Source organism: Mustela erminea, chromosome 11 (assembly GCF_009829155.1).
Source record: "Mustela erminea isolate mMusErm1 chromosome 11, mMusErm1.Pri, whole genome shotgun sequence".
Lineage (NCBI taxonomy): Eukaryota > Metazoa > Chordata > Mammalia > Carnivora > Mustelidae > Mustela > Mustela erminea.
The window spans coordinates 41054388-41073297 of NC_045624.1; the positions used below are offsets into that span (position 1 = coordinate 41054388).

Here is an 18910-nt window from a genome sequence, read left to right on the forward strand (position 1 = left end):
TTTTCTCTTTTTAAGGATCCTACACAGAAAGCTCTGACTTGGCACACCTGGCCCTGGGTTCCCTACGGCAGTGTCAATCCCGGACTCTCTCTCTAATAAATAAATGAAATCTTAAAAAAAAAAAATTTAAAAATTAAAAAAAAAAAAGAAATGGCAAGGCTGGATTCAAAAATCAGGCTCCAGAGTTTGGGCTCTTAATCAGTTTGCTATACACTGTCTTTTAAATGGCTCAGTCATTAAACATCAGACTCTTGATTTCAGTTCAAGGTCATGAGTTCAAACCCTGCATTAGGCTCCACATCCGAACTGTCTTTTGACTAAATCCAATTGTTCTTTTTAAGAACATATATTTTTTTAAGATTTTATTTATTTATTTGCCAGAGAGAGAGAGGGAGAGAGCAAGCACAGGCAGACAGAGTGGCAGGCAGAGGCAGAGTGAGAAGTAGGCTCCCTGCCGAGCAAGGAGCCCGATATGGGACTCGATCCCAGGATGCTGGGATCATGACCTGAGCCAAAGGAAGCCACTTAACCAACTGGGCCACCCAGGCATCCCTCTTTTTAAGAACTTATTGTCAGGAGAAACAACTTCATATCACCGTAACTTTTTAAATGTTATCAGCTGGTCATAATAATAAACATCTGCCTTCCCTGCTTGTTTGTCCATGAATCAAGATGGCTTCCTTATTTCTGGTTAGTCCAAGAAGAATATAGAAAGACACTGCCCTGTGGACCTTGTCTAGAGTCTTATTCAAAATGCAAAACAATGAGACACTTAAGGAAATGTGAACATTGACAGAATATTTGATGATATTAAGGAATTGCTATTAAATTTTAGGTGTGATAACAGCACTATGATTTTTTTCAACTGTTTAGTGTTTAATGATAAATACTGAAGTATTTATGTATGAAATTATATGATCTCTACAATTTTCTTCCAAATGATCCAGTAGGAGGGATTTGAGGGGAACACAGTGAAATAATATGGCCATGTGTTGCAGGGTGATGAGTCCATGCGGAGTTATTATACTTGAGAATTTGAAATTTTCTACAATAAAGGAAAGAACATGGCTAAAATGTTCTAACAATTACTGTTGTATATAATTATGTGTTTGTAAAATAATGTGCACTGAATGGCTCTTTTTAAAAATTTTTTCAACAGAATGTTATTGGATGTGCTTGATGTTAGGGAAACATCTCTCTGAATAGGAAAGAACAGGCCTGCACTCATGAAACTCACATTCGTATAGGAAATATATTCAACAGGTAAATGCAAGTGAGATGAGCGCTGTGAAAGGTGATCTGCCCTTTGAAGAAGGGATATCAAAGTGAGAGCCGGAGGTTAAATCAAGCAGAAGGGACAGGGAGAGAAGAGTGTGCCATACAACACCAGTGACACCAGGGTGGAGAAGCAATCAATGCACAACAGCCTTGTTTGAGAAGAAGAGAGTCTAGGATGGCTGTAGCTTTTTCAACCTGAGTCACCAAAAGAATTAGCCCTTATGCTCTGACATTAATGTAATGAATTAACATCTCTCCTATGCTTGCAGGATGGCACGGTTATGAATCACATTTGGGAAAATTAACAAAATAGTTTCTCAAATCATTTTCTGTGGTTCTGATAAAGAACTCTAGTTGAGAAAACTACTTTAACTTATTTTAAGTCCTTTTAAGACAAAGATATGTATCAGTTCACTTGCCTGTGCAAAAATGTTATGAATGCTATCATTAAGCACCTAGTCATTGGAACCAACTCAAATTTTTCACTCATTACCAATTAAGGAAAAGATGTCAAAGCTGTTTATTCCAACTGCAACTGATCTTTTTATAATGTAAACCATACATGTTTCTGAACACACTATAAAGCGAAAGCTTTCTTCAAATAAAAGTTTCTTTCAATGGAGATTTGTACTAGCTTCGGAATGACATTTTCAAGTAAAATGAAGTACAATTTTCAACCAAGTTTCAAAATGTGTTGTTCCTGTCTGTTACTTAGGAAAATAAAAAGAATATTCAGGACATAGGGCTAATGTTTTAAGGAATCCTATCCTAGCTTAGTAACATAAAATATCCTTTTTAACTTCATGTGAAAAATATATGATGCATGATCAGCCCTATTTTTTAAAGCTAATACAAAATGTGTTCTGCATTCTGTCAGTCCTTAAGATTAACTAATGTTTTCCCCTAAATGAGAATTTGAAGCAAAAATAAATATTATGTTTGAATCCAAGTAAACTATAACTGCTGAAACTTTTACAATCTTAGACTTATGGAATTATAAACTACATCTCCCCAAAAAAGTATTTCTACTCTCCATAGCATTTAAGTTTTTGAATCTAGTATCGAGACATTTTTAGGGCCACTTTGCAACAACTCAAGAAGTAACAGTTTGAAACTTGCACAACAACTTACAGAAACAGGAACTGTTCTGGAAGAACAGGGAGTAGACAACTGGCAACACAAAACTCAAGTATGTCCATGTACATTCTCAACAAGACTGGCCAGTAATAGAAAAATAATTTGACACGACATAATTAATCCATATTCAATTTCCAAAGGACAAAAGACAAGTATTGCTGTAATGTTATGCTCCATAAACACACACAAAGAGGTTTCCTATTTCTTTACTCTGCTTTTTTTTAATTGTCGGCTTTTAATTTTGTTTGTATATATTCGGCCAGCGCTGTTTCCTTTCCATTCGAGTGTCAATCCCGGGGATGAAACTTCTTCCCTATTTAACTGAGTAATCAGACCTGAAGAAACTACTGACTCTATAGGAACGGATGCAATGATTTCAGGTACTGGCTTATTTCAACGTTTTGCTGTTATTTCGTTAACAGCATCCTTGAAATGCAGGGCATTCTGCCGGCCGCCTGAACACCGCAAATCACATTCCATTTGCAGGCGGCGGCTGCACACAGCACTGAGTCATTCAGGCTCCCGACTCCACCCTACACCTTATCCCAGTTTTCACTTCCAGCAGGACCAGTTCCGCCAGGCCTCAGGCCTCAACCTCCCCCTCGGAGGGGACAGGGCACTACGACCGAGGGGCTTTACAGTAATCCGGGCTGACAGCAGGCTTTTCGCTACCGCCTTTTAGGACAGGCTCAAAACCACCCTCCCGAGGCTTCAGCGGCAGGACCGCAATACGTCAACCGCGGACCCACAGCAGCCGCGGAGCCGGCGGCGTCTTCCCCCCACCCCCTTCTCCCTACGGCTCCCCCAGGCGGACCCCTGCACACACACGCTGCGCACGCGCGCGCACGCGCCCTCCGCCCGGTGGGCCCAGAGGTCGCGGAAGGTGGGAAGGGTTAGGGTAGGAGCCCACAGTGGCGATGGCAAGCTACCCCCGCAAGTTTTCTCACCTCGGTAAACGGGTCCATCGCCCCGGGCTTCTCCTGTCGGTTGCGAGACGACGGAAACGGTGGTTCAAATTCAGAAAAAGAAAAGTGAGTCTCGGTTCAGTGTCACTTGGAGAAAACCAGAAGGCCGGAGAAGGGAGGACTCTCCCAAACTCCTCTCCTCTACCCCCTCGGCCTCCAGTGTCAGAGTCGGCCTCCTGCGGCCGTTCAAATTTGAATTTCAGCGCCTGTACAGCGCGCCTGCGCGCGGGGCGGAGCGGGACACGCCTCTGTCCGCCCCGGCTCTCGGTCACGTGGCGGTGCCGGGCCGCGGGGGTTTCTGAGGGTAGCGGACCTCCTCTCGGTCACACCCCAGCTCCCGAGGCCGGGGTGCGGCGGAGGTGCGGCTCGGCGGGCGCTCCAGCCGCCTCCGGGACCCGAAGCCCCACCCCAACGTTCGCACAGGCACCCTGTTTAAACTGATCCTGTGGAACCTTCCCGCCTTCCCTCTTTACTTAATATAGGATTAGCAGCCCTTATGTTTGAAATCCCACTGGCCTGGGGGCCTTCTTTCCCCCGCCGCTACGTTACCCTAATGGGGGCTGTGGGCTTGACCCTCGTGAGAGGTTCCTCTAGTGGGATCCCGGATATTTGAGGCTAATAACCCACCTCGGGCGCTAGAGACCCTTTCTCATTGGGAAGTAAGGCTAATATTAACAGACTGAAAGTTTCATGCACAAAACTCTGTGCTGCCTTTCTATCTTAAATCCCATCCAAATTTATACAGTGTTAGAGTTGGAAGGATTAAGAAGCCATCCACCTATGTGCTTTTACAGCCCAGAGCGGGGAGACCCTGAGACAAGTCAGTCTTGTCCAGGAGAAAGGAAAACCCCATTCTCAGCTCATGGTCCCCTCTCCACCACGAGATCAAGCTGTGTCTCATGATTGCTCTTTACGGATTACTCAGAATTGCAAAATACGTTTTGTAATTACTGTATCAATCATTTCTTCTTCAACAAGTCTGCATTAGGGCTTGTAAAGACAACAGTTCCTGACTTGTTCACTTGAAAAGTAACACCATGTAGATGAAGGAGTTACTGCCTAACGGCTGAACAAACCAAAACTATTTCTCCCAAGTAAGATGTTTTGGTATATTTAATAACCTTTCCATCTTAGCAGTCAGTAGACATTACAAAAAGTGTTTCACTAATAATATCTCTAATTTGAAATTTAATGGTATAGGTTGTAAAAAAAGAATTCTGAGTGTGGAGCAGGAAGAAATTGCTTGGGATTTTGACTCCCAAGGACCATGTGACCTTAGGCAAATCATTCAACCCACTATTTTTAAAACCTTTTGAAAATACAGTTGAAGCTGACCCTCTACCTAGAAAAATGCCCATTTAATCATAAAGTATTTGTCACAGAATTTCATGAAACTCATGGTCACCAAGTTAGCAACATACTAAAGGTTTAGCCTCTCTAGATTTTAGCTTACTCATCTATAAAACAAGAATAACCAACTGCCAGGGTTATTAGGAGTATCAGATGAAAAACTGAAACAGAACCAGAAGTATTCTGTAATCAGCCACTACTGAAGTGTTTGGTGTATCAAATTATTAATACTTAAAATATGCTACTTATGAACCAATGAGGAAAAGAAGTTTGCATTTTTGCTAGACAGGAAAGTATATGTGTTGGAGGGGAGGAAGAAAATGTTTTAAACAATATTGGAAAAGAAGTCATTAGAAATTTATGTAGTCTGTGAGCCTTAGATTTTTTTTTTTTTTAAGATTTTATTTATTTGACACAGAGGGAGAGAGATCACAGGTAGGCAGAGAGGCAGGCAGAGAGAGAGGGGGAAGCAGGCTCTCTGCTCAGCAGCTGAGAGGGGCTTGATTCCAGGACCCTGAGATCATGACCTGAGCCAAAAGCAGAGGCTTAACCCACTGAGCCACCCAGGCACCCCAAGCCTTAGATTCTTTATGACCAGATTCTAGTCAAGACTAAAAGAGATACATAAAGCACATAGAACAATAGAACTACTCCAAATCTTTATCTTGCTTCATAATCCCCTTATGTCTTTGTGCTCTACACTGATAATGACCACCGTGAAGATGATAGCAACCACCAAAACAGTAGCTGCAACATGTTAAACACCTCCCAGCTGCCAGAAACTGTGCTAGATACTCCTCTACTCTTCCTCTAAAAGAGTATCAGTATCAGAGTCGGCCTCCTGCAGCTGTTTAAATTTGAATTAAGGCCATTGTCACCTACCATGTCTCCTTTTTTTCCATTCTTACCCCCTGGTAGTTCATTCTTCAGTCTATAAGCTGGAGATAAGTTTTCTCCTTTTAAAATTTGTGTTATAAAATATTTCTGGTTTATAAAGAAGTAATGAATAAAACATAACCATGTACCCACCACCTAGCTTAAAGAGATATATAATTTTATACTTGAAGTCTCCTGTGAGTCTCTTAATTCCATTCACCTTTTCCTCCTGAGGGTTAAAACTATTCTGATTTTAATGCTTATCATTCCCATGAAATTTATGTATTTTCATTACATCTACATATGTATCCTTAACAATATATTGTGATCTACATAAAAATTTTTTATTGTATGTATTTTTCTGCAATTGTTTATTTTTTTGCTCCATATTCTTTTTATGAGATTCATCCACACTAATAGCTGCATATCATTGATTTTCAGGGCTATATTATATTATATGAATATACTTGCAATTTATGTATCCATTATCCTGTTCGTGGATGTTTAGCTCATTAACAATATTTATTCCAAAGATTCCACGATGCTATAAATATTTTTTAAAATTTTTAATAAACATATAATGTATTATTAGCCCCAGGGGTACAGGTCTGTGAATCGCCAGGTTTACACACTTCATAGCACTCACCATATTGCACACTCTCCCACCACCATCCCCCAACCCCCCTCCCCCCAGTCACCCTCAGTTTGTTTTGTGACACTAAGAGTCTCTTATTGTCTCCCTCCCAATCCCATCCTGTTTCATTTATTCTTTTCCTACCCCCCAACCTCCTACCTTGCATCTCCACTTCCTCATATCAGGGAGATCATATGATAGTTGTCTTTCTCTGATTGATTTATTTTGCTAAGCATAATACCCTCTAGTTCCATCCATGTCGTTGCAAATGGCAAGATTTCATTTCTTTTGATGGCTGCATAGTATTCCATTGTATATATATACCACATCTTCTTTATCCATTCATCTGTTGATGGACATCTAAGTTCTTTCCATAGTTTGGCTATTGTGGACATTGCTGCTATAAACATTCGGGTGCATGTGCCCCTTCGGATCACTATGTTTGAATCTTTCGGGTAAATAAACAGTAGTGCAATTGCTGGGTCATAAGGTGATGCTATAAATATTTTTATGTCTCCTTTATACACATGCAAAATTTTATCTACAGTAATGTACCTAGGAATTATTTTGATAAATATATTTCAATATTATTACCAGATATTAAAAATAAATTTACTCTTCAAGGGGCGCCTGGGTGGCTCAGTGGGTTAAGCCGCTGCCTTCGGCTCAGGTCATGATCTCAGGGTCCTGGGATCAGTCCCGCATCGGGCTCTCTGCTCAGCGGGGAGCCTGCTTCCCCCTCTCTCTCTGCCTGCCTCTCTGCCTACTTGTGATCTCTCTCTCTGTCAAATAAATAAATAAAATCTTAAAAAAAAAAAAAATTTACTCTTCAAAATGATTGTCACAAGTTTTACTTTAGTCAGCAGTGCATGAGCTTGCCAGCTACTTCAGTGCCTCCCTAGCACATGGAGACTTTTTAGATTTTGCCATTCCTGTCTGGGTGTACTTCTCTTACTTCTGAACTTGAGCATCATTTCATGTGTTTATTGGTCTTCCAATTTTCCTTTTCTGTGAATGTCAACTCTATATGTTTGCCTATTTTTCCATGCACTTCATTTTTTCTTATTGATTCATAGACTTTTTGTTGTTTATTTAGTATTTTCTGGAAAAATAACTTTTTAGCTTGCAATTATCTTTTCTTAGATTATGGTTTATCTTTTCAGGATCTTAGTTTCAGGTTTATCTTTTAGGATGTCTTGGATGTACCGAAATGTTTAATATAAATGTAATTAGATATATGTATATTTTTCTTTAGGGATTGTGCTTTTTGTGTTTCAAGAAATCCTTCCCTACTCTGAGGTTGTAAAGATGTTCTCCCATATTTTTACTAAAAAGTATTGTTTTCATCATTTTGTCTTTAAATTACCTGGTTTGATTTTTTTTATTTGGAAACCAAATATCTTTTTTTTTTTTTAAGATTATATTTATTTACTTGACAAATAGATCACAAGTAGGCAGAGAGGCCGGTGGGGGGGCGGGGGTTCGGGAAACAGGCTCCCTGCTGAGCAGAGAGTCCAATGTGGGGCTCGATCTCAGGACCCTGAGATCATGACCTGAGCCAAAGGCAGTGGCTTAACCCGCTGAGCCACCCAGGTGTCCCTGGAAACCAAATGTCTTAACAGCAGTTATTTGTCCATTCTTTCCCCCCAACCTGTAATGCCACTTTTGTGATATATCAACTTTTTATGTACATACTATAGGTCTGTTTTGGAGCTCTTTATTCTATTCAAGTGGTTCGTTTTTCTATTCTACTTCTATTATCAAACTGTCTTAATTTTAAGTGTTGATATCTGGTAGGCAAGTTAAAAATTAAATTGACCTGACGAAATGACTTGGCTCATTTGGCTCCTTGTTTTTCCAATTTACAGTTAGATTGTCAAACTCCACAAAGAGAAAAAAAATCCTCTTGAGATTTTTTTGGAATTGTACTGAATTTATCACATAATTTGGAGAGTTGACATCTTTGTGATATTGAGCCTTTCCATTTGTGAATGTGGTTGATCTTCATTAATTTAAGTCTATTTCAATATTTTCCAAAAATGTTTATAATGTGCTTCCCTACAAATCTTTAAACTGATTTATTCCTTTGTACTCTTGTTGTTGCTACTTTTACTTATCTTTTTATTTGTTTTTAAATCATCACTGGTATGTAGGAACATAAATGATTATTGCAAACCTACTCAACTATCTTATTAGTTTTAGTAATTTATTTATAGAGAAGGATCTTTTTAAAATGTAAATTGTGCAGTGTCATTTCTTTATTCAGAGCTAGTTCGTGTCTTTCATTGCAATTAGAATAATATCCAAATTCTTTTTCATACCTACAGGGCCCTAAATGATTCAGACTCCGTTTTCCTCTACAATACTCTCCCTTTTTTTCACAAGGCTCCGGCCTCATGGGCTTTTCTTCTGGGCAAATTCCTTTTTCCTTCAAGAATTTTCTACCTCCTAGATGCTCTTCTAGATCTATACATTCTATACATGTCTGGTTCCTCATTAATTGAGTGTGAGATGGAATGTACTACCTCCTCAAAGACTTCCCTCTTTGGGTAGCCACTCCCTTCCTCTCTGCCCCCTCTCCATCAGTTTCTATCCTATTATGCTGATTTATTCTTTTCATCCCATTTACCACTTATGTGGAATTATTATTATTTTTTAAAGATTTAATTTATTTATTTGTCAGAAAGGGAGGGAGAGCACAAGCAGGGTGAGTGGCAGGCAGAAGGAGAAGCAGGCTCCCTACTGAGCACGGAGCCCCATGTAGGACTTGATCCCTGGACCCTAGGATCATGACCTGAGCCCAAGGCAGATGCTCAACCTACTGAGTCAGCCAGACGTCCCTATGTGGAATTAGTTTTGTTAAGTATTTATGTTTATTATCTGTCCCTCCTACTAGAGTGTAAGCTATTGAATGGCAGGAACATATCTTATTTATAGCTGTAACTCAGCACCTTCTGGGAACATAAGTTCAGTAGATGTTTGTTGAATGAATGAGTATAAAATAAGCATTATTCCTATTTTAGAGATGAGGAAACCAAGATACAAAGAGACTAAGTGATCAGACCATCACCTAACAATTTGAATCAAATCGGCCTGACTTTAAATCCTAGATTATACTTTTGACATTTCAATTAAGTAATTTATTTGGATCCCCAAAGACACAATAATGATGTAAATATGCCCTCGAGCTGCATCCAAAGGCCTGAAAAATGACAACCATGCTTTTCTCTTGGAATTGCTTTCTTTAAAAAAAGTTCTTTTTTAACTGTTGCAAAGAAATGTATGCTGAAATCACATGATTATTAGTAGTTAGACTGTGCCCTTTGGCTTAAATGATGTTATCAGAACTGTCTTCCCTGTTTTTTATATGGAAATCACAACCTCTCAAGTTATTTAGGTAAAGACCACAGTTTATTACATTAACTTAAGAATAGAATCAAGGCTATGTAGATTAAAGGTGACACTTACTAATGAGTATTTGCTGCTTCTGAGATCCTTACTTTTCAAAAAAGGAAATAATAATCTTTCAAAGATAAAATTAATGGAGGGCTAAAAACACAAGAATTTGAAAGCATTTACTTGATAAAGACACTCCAAATGTTATGTATTTACAGTTAATTTTTCAAAATACATTCATACTAATTCTCATTTCATTCACAAAATAATATAATGATTTCAATATTCTTATTTTTATAGGGAGAGAAAAGTCCAAGGTCTAACAACAAGGCAGTGGCAAGAAGGATTAAAGTCAAGTTCTCTACCTCAGGTTATCTGGCTGAAAGGCCACTTCTTTTACATATTTATTATAATGAAGAAATAAGAACCATCAAAGAATGTCATACATGTTATGGAAAAGGCTGTTTTATTTATTACTATCTTTGCTATTAATGGTCCCTAACATCACATTTTAATGCTTCTTAGCATCAGATTTTTTTTCTTTTCTAATTTAATCAATGAAAACGTTTCATATTCCAAAGTGAAGGAAAACAAATTGTGCTTTCTGAACATATTGTACTGTTCTTAAAACCCGATGTAACAACAGTCATACTATTTTCAAAATTTATACAGTTTTAATCTCCTTTTTACTTTCTCAAGTGGTGAGGAAGGGTATTAAGAGAATTCATAATTAAAGGACTACAGCAAATCCTTTCATAAAGAGGAACAATTCTTTTATTTACTTTTCACACTAGAATTTATATATTGATAACTTTACCTTTTCATACTTAGATTTTTTAACGCTATATTCACAGAGCCTATTTTTAGATGTTTAAAATTATCCATATTAAAGAAAGGCAGTTCTTAAATATTACAGAGTATCAGAAGCCTATGTTTCTTAAACATCAAAGTCTCTCTATTGGATATCAAAAATAAAATCTTCTTAAAATGGATGTCAGAAGAAGATTCAGTGTACCCCACTGATGTCTGTCATGAACTTCTTTATCTTCCAAATTCAAAAATTTCTCTTCACATACTACTTTTAGACAGGGGCTCTTCTACTCTCTCATTAATGCTCCCAAATTTTGGCATTTGTGACATCCACCTTCACTCCTACTTCCATGCTTTTCGAAGTCAGGCACCATCCTGGTCTTTCTCAGACCATTCAGGCCTGACATGTAACAGTCCATTGAGAAATGTTTGCTGATAAAACATTTGGAAACAATCATCTCTTCCACCCTGACCTCATCATTCCTCAAACCTTCCAACTAGACTGATGTCCTCCTGTCTTCTGCTCAGCCATCACATGTATGGCCATACTTGGTTGCTAGTTGATACTTGGAAGACTCCATGTCTAAAATTTCAAACTCCCAAACTGGCCTCCTGATTGTAATCTCAAATCCTTATCTCTTCTCCACTGCTGCTTACTCTTGCTAACCCTGCAAGCCCTGCAACCTTAACCTTCAATATATTCTCATTGCCTAATTTTTTTTTATTAACATAAAATTTATTATTAGCCCCAGGGGTACAGGTCTATGGATCATCAGGCTTACACACTTCACAGCACTCACCATAGCACATACCCTCCCGAATGTCCATAACCCTACCACCCTCTCCATACTCCCTTCCCCACTGGCAACTCTCAGTTTGTTTTGTGAGATTAAAAGTCTCTTATGGTTTGTCTCCTTTCCTAATTTTTCATCAAATTAAAAATGTTATAGCCCATGCCCTTCTCTATGAGGCCACATGCTAAGTAATTCAATCTATTGTGAAAAGGAGGCTAAGAGAAAAGGGAGTTTAAAAAAAAAATTAAGAGCTGGGTAAGGAACACCTAATTCAGCCCCTTAAAATAGTACATGAGGAAACAAGAAGATTATGACTAAGATTTTCAGAACTTGTTATTGGCCTTTTCCGGGTCTCTTCCCCAAACACTGCCCAACTCCTTTATGTCTTACCTGTTTCCTACCCAACCAATCCCAAGAGAAACCATTTCAATATCATTTTCCTTGGGCCCAAGACCTTGCTGCTTTTAACTTCCCAATTTCTAACCTTCTATTTTTTTCTATTTTTCTTGGCTTGCTAAACATTGAGCCAATTCCATTTCAAATTTATCCCAACTAACTGGATGTTTCATGTTGCTCAGAATCCTCTCATTCTTATCCGTTTAAATCCCTATCAAATTCTCTTATCAGTTTCCCATCCCACTCTCTTACTCTCAGCAAATGAGTTTACTACTAATTTTGCTTAACATTTAATGCCAAGGAAAGTGACTCCAAGAATAGACAACTCTCAATCATTTGCTATTTCCTGAACATACCCTGCTCTGCTACATCCATGGCTTTCTCACCTTGATCCTGCTATTGAAATGTCCTCACAGCACCTTTGGATATATCTATATGAGGCTGGTTGAATCTTATGTCTTGGAAGATTCCCCACCTAGTTCATTTTCCACTTCAGTACGCAATTTGCACTACTTTATTTTGATATGATTTCAGACTTATAGAAAAGTTGCAAAAGTTTTATATATATATACATAGAGAAAAGTGGAATTCCAAGATGCTTTTAACCAGATTCATAATATATTAACATTTTATTACATTTGGTTTTTTCTCATTCCCTCTCTCTCTCTCTCCCTCTCTCCCTCTCTCTGAACATGCACATACACAGATATACATATTTACATATATATGTGCATAATCTAAAGTATTTAGGGGTAAAAGTGCATCATGTCTGACAGCTAATCTTAAGTCAGAAAAAAACACATGTATACACACATATAGTTGTATAGTTATGTATATATTACTCTGCGTGTGTGTGTGTATTGTATATTTTATATATATACATTATATATACAAAATACATTTATATATACATATACATATTATATACATATTATTAAATATGTATATTTGAGAAAAGAACTTTGTTGGCTCCTTTTCCTCTGCTCCATTACTAAATGACTAAAAACTCTAAATTCTACCCTGACCTCTTCTGTCTACCTATACACACTCCCCTGGGTGATTTCATTAGTCCCACTGACTTAAAATACTGTCCTTATACTGATGGCTCCCAGATTTATTTCTTTAACATGATCTCTTTCCTGAGCTCTGAACTCTAATATCCAACCACCTATTTGAAATACTGACGTGGACTTCTAACTGACATATTAAACTTAACATAACCAAAATAGAATTCCCCACTCAACATGTTTTTCCCTCATCTTTTTCATTTCCATACATAATACTACTATCTGCTCAGTTGCTCAAGCCAAAAACCCAGGAGTCATGTTCAATTCCTTCTTTTTCTCCTCCCCATATACTCAACCTACTACTGATCATCTCCTCCAAGTATATGCTGGGTCTTCTACTTCTTTGCTTCTTTTCAGCTCCTGTTCCACTCCAAGCCATTATCACCCTCACTTGGCCCACTATGAAGTCTCCTATCTGGTTTCCCCACTTCCATTCTCACCCTCTTACCCATTGTCCTCAGAACAGTCAATGAGGATCTTTAAAAACAAATAAGCCATATTATGTCACTGCCCTGTTTAGAATCAACCAGTGGCTTCTGATTGCATTTTGAATAAAGTCCAAATTCCTTTTGCTGGTCCCTGCCTACCTCTGAGGCCTTTTCTCCTACCACTTCCCCCAGCTCACTGGACGGCAATCATGCTGACCTTCATATAGTTCCAGGATCATGTCAGGATCATTGCCATCTCAGGGCTTTTGCATTTACAATCCCCTCCACCTAGAATGCTTGTCTCCCCAAACCCTCTCCCCCTACCCCCCACCCAGCCAAATATACTGTGGTTGACTCTTCAGATCTCAGCTCAAAAGTTTGTCAAAGAGGCCTTTTCAGACCGGCCTAGGACAAGTCACCATCTAGCATTACTTCCCTGATTTACTATACTTCATAGCACCTATCTATAATTATACTTTGGTTAACTTGATTCTTGTTTGTTTCTCCCACTGTAATATATGTTCTAAGAGAACTGGGACTCTCACCACAGCATCCTTGATGTATGTACTCAAAGACTGGTTGATGTATACATCATGTTTACATATGTGTGTATGCACTATCAGGAAGTTCTTTGAGGGTAGGTATCATATCTTCTTCATCATCTTTTGCTTTGTATAAAAGAGGCACTTAACAAATCTGTGGAAGAAGTATACTAAAACACATCATGATTTTTGCAAAATATAATAAAGGCAGGCAATTTTTTTATCTGATTAAAAAATATCCTTCCTCCCCTAGTCATTTACAACAAACAACCTATCCAAAAAAAAAAAAAAAAAAAAATCAGTGTTTTTCAGGATTTTTGTGCTGTTTTCATTGAGGTGAAAAGGCAGAGGAGGTTTCACATAGCATTCTTTGATTTGTCTCCCACTTAATGCTTTTCATTCTCCTGAAAAAGACATACTGAAAACATTCCATTCTTTCAATACAGACATCCTGAAAGCATTCAAAAGTCACTCGAAATTTTTTTCAAATGCCACAGAAACCAACTATTCCTTGGATTTTTTTTCCTTTTATGAGTCAAAAAACATTGTTCACAGCTTGCCCTGAGGTTTCTGTTAATGTTTGTTAGAATGAGGTGTTCCTCTGTTCTTATACAATAGCAGACTGCTGCAGATGAATTTTCCTCAACTCATTTATTTTCAAAGACATAGAACTGCTTCCAGTAAACAGGAAGTAAAAAATATTTTCTAGAAACTTCAACCCCCCAAACTTTTAAATTCTTATGTAAAATTTAAGTGAATATTATTTTTTTTTTAAAGATTTATTTATTTATTTATATGGCAGACAGAGATCAGCAGGCAGAGAGGCAGGCAGAGAGAGAGGAGGAAGCAAGCTCCCTGCTGAGCAGAGAGCCCAATGTGGGGCAGTTCGATTGCATGACACTGAGATCGTGACCTGGGCTGAAGGCAGAGGCTTTAACCCACTGAGCCACCCAGGCGCCCCTAAGTGAATATTATTTTAATTGTTCTAATTTCTTTTAGTTACTGAGATAACTTCTTAAGAAATTAAACTTTTTCTCAGTTTCAAGCATAATGTATATTTGATCAGCCCTAAACAATATGAACCTTTTCTATAGAAGATGAAATACTGTAATTATTTGTCTTTCCACTAACATTAGCAATACTTTTTTTTTTTTTTTTAAGATTTTATTTATTTGACAGAGAACACAAGTAGGCAGAGAGGCAGGCAGAGAGAGAGAGAGAGAAGCAGGCTCTGCACTGAGCAGAGAGCCCGATGCGGGGCTCAATCCCAGGACCCTGGGATCATGACCTGGGCCGAAGGCAGAGGCTTTAACCCGCTGAGCCACCCAGGCGCCCCATTAGCAATACTTATTAATTAGCAGCCTTCTCAAGTCTTCCCCATCTCTCTCTTCCTTTTTCTTAGTCTTTACTATACAACTCCCCCATTCATAGTAAATGATCAAATGTATTTAAGTCTTTTAAAAGGAGGTCGTTGGTCTGTTTTCTAAAACAAAAACAAAAATGATCCCTTCTTATTACAAAGATGTTTTGACTTTCTTTCAGAAACTCCATGGATCATGAAAAGTGTACATCATGTACATGGAATATACAGATTAACATAGGAGTTAAACAAAAAAAGTTACTGATAAGATAAGAAAAATATAAGCTCTTTTCCATAACATAAAAATCCCACCATACAGAAAAGAATTTCTATCAAAATTCCCATTTTTCTATCATTTTTCATATGTAAAATTGAATGGAAGTAATCATTAAAGATATTCAGTAATCAAAATGATCTGCAATATAATATTGGCAGTGTATATAAAAATGACTATGAAAGTAAAATGAAATATAACATAGTAGGACAACTATAATGGCATCTTTAGCTACTGTTGGAAAACCTAAGTTTAGTAAAACTTTAAAAAGAGGGGAAGTGCATCCTTAAAGATAAATATAAATTATTAAAATCAGTTTTATGAAAATGGAGTAGTAATTGATAATCAATCAATTCTTTTGTCTCAATATTAATGGTTTATATAGAAATGGATATAAAGAAAAGTTTCTCAGAAAGATGGAATTGTTCATTGTTCTGGTGGATATGTAAAAACAATGCTGACTCAAAAGCAGCCAAGTGGACAGCTGCAGATGCTGTACCCAATGGAAATACTAAGCAGGCATAGCACAAATCAATAATTAACAAAGCAGATGTACAAAGCTTGATGAGGATGAATAATTGCATAGGCAGGAATGGTAAAAGGAGCTGATAACAGTACGAGTTTTGTAAGAAATTAGATAAACTCTTTGTATTCACAAATTTGTTAACAAGAGTACTTCAATGCCTAATAATACACAAAGAATATGCATCTTTTCAAAACGCTTTGATTAAATTGATATGCACCTTTAATATCACTTATCACTAAAGATTATTTAGAAATCAAAATTAGGGGCACCTGGGTGGCTCAGTGGGTTAAAGCCTCTGCCTTCGGCTCAGGTCATGATCTCTTTTTTTTTCTTTTAAAAAAAGAAATCAAAATTATCCACAAGGCAATATTGGTAGAGTGACCATAAAAACAATTTTTTAAAAGATTTTTATTTATTTGACAGACAGAGATCACAAGTAGGCAGAGAGGCAGGCACAGAGAGAGAGGGAGAAGCAGACTCCCTGCTGAGCAGAGAGCCTGATGCGGGACTCAATCCCAGGATCATGACCTGAGCCGAAGGCAGAGGCCTCAAGCCACTGAGCCACCCCAGCACCCCCAAAAAACAATTTTAAAAGTAAAGAATGAAATAATGTTCTAGATGCATCTAACTACAGAGGTGCCAAATTGTTTATTTTTGGAATTCTTAAGTTTAATGGTCTGTTGAGAGAGGTAAACATTTAGGGCACATCCTTTTCTAAATTTAGTGTGTGTGTATGTGTGTATAAACCCTTTCCTAACTAGTCAGTAAGTTTCTTGAGGATAAGTATCATGTTTTATAATGTACTCTAAAAGTACTAAGCCCAATACCTTATATGCAAGTACATACATTTTGTTTTCTTCAGAATATAATGAAAATGGACAGTATGATTAAGTATGCTTCAGTAAAAACATTCAAAGTAAATTCTTTATATAAATGCTAAATATATGACTTATAAACATCTTTTAGGAGTCTTTTTTTGAGAACTAACAATTCTTAAATTGCAGTGACTTTAAAAATTAGAAATTTGGAGTGGTAATAGATGCATTTTTATAGCAAACTTGGAAAGCAGGTTTCAGAGTTTTAGTTAAATAAGGAAGATAGATATATATTCATTTATAGCCTTTTATTTTCCATAGGACATATGTTGCAGGAGTAACTGCCCTTATGAATGCAAAGATTCATTGCTCAAAACTATCAAGCGCTCTAACCTGAAGATTCTTTCTTTACATCCCATTTTATATCATTCTATTTTCTTTGAGTTATCATTGAAAATGCATACTTTCTATTGTCTACTTAGTCATTAATTTACAAATATTTATTGAGTACCTACTATGTGCCAGGCACGGGATGCCTGGGTGGCTCAGTTCATTGAGCAGCTGCCTTCGGCTCAGGTCATGATCCCAGCATCCTGGGTTCGAGTCCCACATCGGGCTCCTTGCTGGGCTGGGAGCCTGCTTCTCCCTCTGCCTCTGCCTGCCATTCTGTCTGCCTGTGCTTGCTTTCTCTCCCTCTCTCTCTCTCTGATAAACTATGTGCCAGGCACTATTATAGATGTTGGGATACAGCAGTGAACAAGCAAAAATCACTTCACTTATGGAAGTTTTATTTGAAGGCTGGAGACAAGATAAATCAGTAAAATATTTGATTAAATTAGTGTTCAGTACTAAGTGGAAAAATGAAACAGAGAAGTAGGGTAGGAGATCTGAGAAAGAAGTAGAATTTTAAATAGAATGGCCAGGAAAGGCCTCCCTGAGAAGTGATGTTTGGATCAAGTCCTGAAAGAGGTGAAGGAGCTAGTCCTTTGGCTGTCTGGGGGAAGAGCATTCCAGGTTGCTGGAATCCTAAGTTACTAAGGCCTTGAGGTGAAACAGTGCTTGACATTGTTCAGAAATATCAAGACCACCAATGTGTTTGGAAGAGACCAGGGCAGAGAGCGGGGAGACATGACATCAAAGGGATGACAGGAGACTAGGTCATAAAGGATGTCATAGGTAAGAATGGAAGCCATTGAAGTGTTTTGCACTGAAGAGTGACATCTGATTTTTCAACAGGATCACACAGGCCACTGAATTTTGAGAATAAATTTAAGAAGGCAAGGGTGGAAATATGGAGATCATTTAGGCTATAGCTATAATCCAACAAGAGATGGTGGCTGGAAATAGAATGCTGGCAGTGATGATATGAGAAGTGGCTGGATTCTGGATATATTTTGAAGATAGTATTCGCAGGAGTTTGAGACAGAATATGATGTAAGGTCATCTACTATTTGTGATAGTTAAATTTCCACTGTTCCCTCCTAAACTGATCGCAAAGTTACAAATCCTCACACGTTTTCTGTCATTCTTAGATTATGTTAACATAACTTTTGTTCCTGAGTTTGAAAACATATTTCTGTGTCCTGTCTCAACCTTGAGGAAGGGTAAAGAGAAAATTTGACAGTGCCAGGACATTTGACAGTGCCAACACCATCTTATGAGCTCATCCTAAACTGTAAGCTCGGAAGACTTAGTTCATTTACTTATGTCCTCCAGGCTTGTCTTAGAACTTTGCACACATCAGGCTCTAAAAATATGTTGAATGGTATAGTCTCTATACCATATATTTTTCACGGAATAACAAACTGAAAACAACATCCAGCGGTATCAGTTGCACAATCATAAATTAAAATGCGTATTTTAGTGGCGCCTGGGTGGATCCGTCCGCCAAGCGCTAGCTTTCTGCTCAGCTCAGGTCATGATCCCAGAGTTCTGGATGAAGCCTACCTGGGGCTCTCTGCTCACCGGGGAGCCGGCTTCTCCCTCTCATTCTTCCTCAATGCGCTCTCTCGCTCTCTCTCAAATAAATAAAATCTTTAAAAAAAATAAAATTTCGTGTTTTAGTATTAAGGCTATTAAGCTGTAATACTCAATTGATAAATGTATTCCAGTTTCCTCAAATAATGAAGATGCTATCAACGCCCTTCAACCTAAAGTTGTTTTAGTTTTCCTAACCTTTTAACCAAAGGGTGGAGGAGATTGGTTTTGCAATTCACAGCGGGAGCTGTCACGTCAACACTCTCTTGTGAAGCTGCTGCAGTG

At 38.0% G+C, this 18910-nt stretch overlaps 2 protein-coding genes across 6 annotated transcripts in view; one reads left to right on the plus strand and one right to left on the minus strand.

Annotated features, from left to right (window-relative positions):
• The window catches only part of ANLN (anillin actin binding protein), a 50386-nt gene extending 46940 nt beyond the window's left edge, over positions 1–3446 (minus strand). For 3 of the 4 annotated variants that reach the window (XM_032305256.1, XM_032305257.1, XM_032305255.1), the window contains exon 1: positions 3363–3446. In XM_032305256.1, the coding sequence (XP_032161147.1) occupies positions 3363–3380 (18 nt within the window). In that variant the 5' untranslated portion in view covers positions 3381–3446. Of the gene's footprint in view, positions 1–2409; positions 2506–3362 lie in introns of those variants that run through there. The other variant, XM_032305258.1, reaches the window with a different exon arrangement.
• The window catches only part of KIAA0895 (KIAA0895 ortholog), a 68827-nt gene continuing 52853 nt past the window's right edge, over positions 2937–18910 (plus strand). Inside the window, exons 1-2 of one of the 2 annotated variants that reach the window (XM_032305274.1) lie at positions 2937–3446; positions 9937–10006. In XM_032305274.1, coding sequence (XP_032161165.1) covers positions 3333–3446; positions 9937–10006 — 184 coding nt within the window. In that variant the 5' untranslated portion in view covers positions 2937–3332. The remainder of the gene's footprint in view (positions 3447–9936; positions 10007–18910) is intronic. The other variant, XM_032305275.1, reaches the window with a different exon arrangement.